Below are 4927 nucleotides of genomic sequence, written 5' to 3'. Positions count from 1 at the left end.
ATGCAGACAGAACATGATACTATTTCAGCTCTCTATGTATGATGCCATCTGTTCTTAGTCGTCTGTCCTCACTCATGAATCTGATGCAGGTTTGTATATAAATCTGCAAATGCACCCACTTCACCAAGTTAATTTCCCCTGCATGCTCCTGGTAAACAACAGACTATGAGAGTGAATGTGTTTTTAATGGCAGGAGACATGATGCGTTACCTCCAGGAGAGCCGGGAGCGAGCAGCAGAGATGATCCGCATTGAGGTGCAGAGGGAGAGGCAGCACACTGCCAGAAAGATGCGGCATTATTATCTGACCTGTCTGCAGGAGTTACTGGAGGACAGCGGAAAGACTACAGGGCAAGAGCCCATTATTGTCCTAAACTTGTTTGCATGATCATCGTGGCTCCTCAAGCTAATTGTATGGATGCTACTCTCTTCTGCAGGGCTGAAAAGAAAATAATGAATGCTGCACGCAAGCTAGCAGCCATGGCTAAAGTGCTCGAGACACCTATCAGAAGTAAATGTGGAAAGAACTCCAGTTTACCAAGTGAGTACTGTTGTACAGGCCTATTTTACTGTGGATTTTTTTCCCCAAAATGTCAGTATGGTCTGCATCAGTGTTTTGTGTTGGCAGATTGTTTGATATCTGTCCACCGCTGACTGCCCTCCAGGTCGAAACGTGGGGTTCAGTACGAACCCGTCCACAATAACTGAGCTTCTTGACGTCAGCCCAGAAGAGAGATCCCACAGGGAACAGACTTGTGCTGATTCAGAGCAGAACCTCACTGCTGCTACCAGGACTCAACCTTTGAGCCATCAGGCCATTTCTGTTTCTGGGAAGGAGGAGCCCTCACTGGGTGCAGGGATGAAACCCCAAACTGCTGCTCACACACACCATCACTGTTACAAACCTTCTCAACAGATGGCTTCTCCATCCCAGGTGGATTTTGTCAGTGTGTCTGTAAGGAGTAAGAGTAGGGAGCTGTACCTGCAGGGAGGTGACTCAGAGGATCAGAGCAAACCTTTCCTCATCCAACAGGCTCCTGTCAGAGATGAGAAACAGACCAACTGGAGCACAATCAGTAGTGACCCGGACACAAGCTTCCAAGTCCCTAGATACTCCTACTCAGGGAGGAAAGTAGAACCAGTTAAGCCGTTTTCTGTCTCTGCTATATCGGCCAGTGGAGAGTTTGGCAGCCTCACCCCGGACAAGTCTGACCTGACTGTTTATAATGAGATCGCCAAGAAGACACCTCACATCCAGATCTCAAACTTTCCTAGTACAAAGATGAGTACACACAGAGAGCCCACTCCTGGCTCTGAGGGTGAAAAGCAGCAGGGAGTTTGTCCCAGGCCTCTGTTCTCTGAGCTGAGACAGTGCCAACAGGACAGTGCACTTGGCAGTCTGTTCTACACAAAAATGACACCGTGAAAGGCAGGTAGGACTGAACTGACCTGACAGTTTTAGATGGCTCACAAAAAAGTGCCTTTAATGCAGTGTATAAAGTTTACATGATGTAGAACATTTGCCTTCATAGTTGCTTGCAGTATGTTTGTGTATGTGTGTTGTAGTTTGACATAGTGGGAATGTGCTTCTTTGCTTTCATGTGCTAAGCTATTGCTGTCACTAGCTTCATAGTGGTACTGATATTCTCACGTACCTCTCAACAAGAAAACAAGCTTCCCATAAACGTCAAACTATTATAGCTTGAATGCATAGCTTGTTCCACTTCACACATTTCATGCATGCCTGTCCTGGTCTGGACAATTTATCCCCTCATGTTTTCCCCCCCCTCATCCTATTGGTCACATTTCAGCCAAGCCTTAAAAATGCAACTGCAGGGTTTGGTTTTAAATCTCAGTGGGCCCTCAGCTATATACTCTGAATTGAAGTAAGTAAACCGTTGACTTACTTCAGCAAGGTGCACTGACCAGACAGCCAGCTTTGACCTAAACCTGATTCTGTTTGAAAAGCTCCCAAACCCCTCAAGCAGGCAGATTTTGGAATTTACTGTCTCACAGTTCACTGTTGCTCTGAGAGGTTGGATAAATACAGCCTCAATAAATAGAAAGTATAAAGATGTTTTCTAAGTGTTTTTTTTTTTTCCAGGGATACCACAGTATTAGCTTATGAAGCTAATGTCCACAAGTATTCACATGCTTCTTTTGCATCCCTGTACTTAGAGGTAATGTGCGTTTTGGAGAAAATGTTTTTATGCCAGGAGTTGTAGCTTCTAATTTTTAATCCTGTGACAACCCAGTATGTGAGATGCTGGCAGCTCAAAGTTATCTACTGTAGCACTTTGGGTTTATAAGGTGCACAGCTTATGTCACTCTTCTGTTTTCACTCCAGTGTCTTTGTGGCTTTATTTTTTGGAATATTTTATATCACATCAATGAGATATGCTGTGCATAAATAGTTTTTATATATTTCTTTGTCCTTTTAATAAATCTTATAATTTTGCTGCACATTGATAATGAATAATTCATTTGTCAAAAAGCGCTGAACTTCACCAGCAAATTGAAAAGGTATATATTCAGACATGACACAGTCATGTCAGATGGTATAAATCCAGCCCTGTTTGCCTGTAAACCAAAGTTCATCTTCAGATACACCAGGTGAGAACTAATCTTTTCAGCATCATTTAAATGGTGAGTAAAAATCACAGAAGGATACCAATCAAGTGAACACCATAGTTTATATACTGACTGACTGAATCACAAAGTACTTTGGTAATTCTGCCAGTTTTTGACCATTGTAGACATTTCCCAACCTTTAGTAATGCTCCTCCTCCTCCTCCTCACTTTTTAACCCGGTCTTCAGTTTTTTGGGAACATAAAACTTTCATTCGACACAGACCAACGCGCAGGTAACAGTGCTTCTCTGGATGTGGTTTTTCTTGCACTTTTATTCCGCTTTCCTTACTTCTTCCTGGATGTCCAGTACGTGCTCTTTAAATTAAAAGCGAGGTACTATATTTTAAAATACATGCAGAGTGTTTTTCTGCAGAGCTGCCTCAGCAAAGAGGGAGACACTGCGCTGCCCCCCAGAGACGAGCCGATGTCCCTGTGGCTGTGGCTGGGTTTGACGAAGACTGGATGTGCTGCTCCAACATCACAAATACTTTCCTAATGCGAGTTAGAACATTTCCTTTTATACGAGTTTGTAACTTACACACAAACCTATTAAATCACAATTCACTCTGGCGTTAACCGACTAAAGCTAAAGTAAATGGTTGTAGTTGTGTATACAGACGTGAAACCAGTATAGCCAGTTTAAGATACTGTTAAATATACAGTATAAGTAAAATTGCAGCCCTTGCAAGGTCTAATATTGCACAGTTTGATACTTTACTTGTTTTTTAAATATGAAAATTAATCATTCAGCCCTTATTATGGGCAAACTAGCATTTTTAAATCAAAGTTTCTATAAAAAATGAGTCCAGTTTACTTAGGACTAGCTGTCCTCTGACCTAAATGAAAAGCAAGTGCATGCAGAGACAATATTAACCAGACAACAGCCACGTGTTAATTTTTAATTTGGCCAAGTCACACAGGCTTCAGTGATCTACATAGTTTTAAACAGAATATGGCTAAAGGTAAATGTGTGTGTGACGTAGCCATACGCCGCTCCCCATATATCTGCAGACTAATGCAGTCCAGTTAAACCAGTGAACGCCCACCACTTGCTCAGATTTCGGATTCTTGAGTAAGGGTTGCCATTTGAAGTTTCTGTAATAGTTTTTCTGACTTTTAATATTAAGGTGTTTTTATCAGTGGATTCAGTCTTTTTGTTACCCCTTGCACTTTAAAATGACGTTTCATAATAATCACCAGGAAATCAACTGCAGTTAACGATCCGGGAGGTGTCGCAAGTGTAAATCAGTCCGATGGGACCGGACTGCAGCGCTTATTCCCTGCACGTTTGTCACTTTGTTTACTTACTTGTTTTGCTGTTAAAATCTTTCAATACAGACGCACGTTATAGAAGATAACACAGCATGAGTGTAATGTGAGAAAGGAGTCCACGGTGGATGTGAAAACACCAGATCTGGCAACTAGAAAACATTCCAGTGTGGAGGAGGACGCGGCATGCCAGAGCTGAGCACCGCCCCCGGCGGATTGTGTCAATTTGGTCACAAATATCCCTGAACTGCGTGCTTCCCACCCTGACAGATGTTCCCAGCATAGTGCGCTCTGCAAAATGTACATGTGCTTCACCGTCTTAGCCGGGCTGGCTCTTCTGACCTTTTCATTTCTTAAGAATTTCCCTTACTTTGGCGAGGACTGCACGTATATCCTGAGGATCATCAAACTTGGCATCAGGCTACTTGGATACAAGACAATCAAGCCTTTTTACAGCATCTTGGACTGCTTCTTGGATGCGGTGAAGAGGCATCCCACTAAGATTTTTCTGCACTTTGAGGGTCGTGAATATTCTTATGGCGAAGTGGATGTACAGAGCAACAAAGTGGCCAGAGCTCTGCAGGCTGAGATCCGGTTGAAGGAGGGGGACGTGGTCGCCCTGTTCCTGGCCAACGAGCCCAGTTTTGTGTGGATTTGGCTCGGCTTGGCCAAGCTGGGCTGTCCGGCTGCTTTGCTCAACTTTAACATTAGATCCAAGTCTCTGCTGCACTGTTTTTCCTGCTGTGGGGCGAAAGTGATCATCGTCTCTCCAGGTGAGACACGATCTCATGATAATGGATCTGTCAGGGCTGCAGAAGCGTTTTTCCTTCCTTAGTCACCCCACAGCCCGTCGGGTTTATCCCGTGGTCCGTCGGAGGCGCCCTGTCCCCAGAAACCACTAAACTAAATTTCCAACAGTGGCCAAAATAAAGTAGTTAAGACTACAGTAGAGCCATCCTGCGCAGCTATAACGGCACAACAATGCATAATAATCGAATAATATCTATGTATAAATCACAGGAGCCATA

At 43.6% G+C, this 4927-nt stretch overlaps 2 protein-coding genes across 3 annotated transcripts in view; both read left to right on the top strand.

The window, feature by feature from the left end:
- Positions 1-2458, top strand: part of cep152 (centrosomal protein 152) — a 14206-nt gene extending 11748 nt beyond the window's left edge. Inside the window, exons 26-28 of one of the 2 annotated variants that reach the window (XM_020621930.1) lie at positions 194-350; positions 437-540; positions 665-2458. In XM_020621930.1, the coding sequence (XP_020477586.1) occupies positions 194-350; positions 437-540; positions 665-1425 (1022 nt within the window). In that variant the 3' untranslated portion in view covers positions 1426-2458. Of the gene's footprint in view, positions 1-193; positions 351-436; positions 541-627 lie in introns of both variants that reach the window. The other variant, XM_020621938.1, reaches the window with a different exon arrangement.
- A 1045-nt stretch (positions 2459-3503) lies between these two features.
- The window catches only part of slc27a2 (solute carrier family 27 member 2), a 6775-nt gene continuing 5351 nt past the window's right edge, over positions 3504-4927 (top strand). Inside the window, exon 1 of the mRNA XM_020621951.1 lies at positions 3504-4672. Coding sequence (XP_020477607.1) covers positions 4198-4672 — 475 coding nt within the window. The 5' untranslated portion in view covers positions 3504-4197. The remainder of the gene's footprint in view (positions 4673-4927) is intronic.

This window comes from Monopterus albus, unplaced genomic scaffold (assembly GCF_001952655.1).
Source record: "Monopterus albus unplaced genomic scaffold, M_albus_1.0 scaffold7.1, whole genome shotgun sequence".
NCBI lineage: Eukaryota > Metazoa > Chordata > Actinopteri > Synbranchiformes > Synbranchidae > Monopterus > Monopterus albus.
This window is presented reverse-complemented; position numbering and strand designations above follow the sequence as displayed.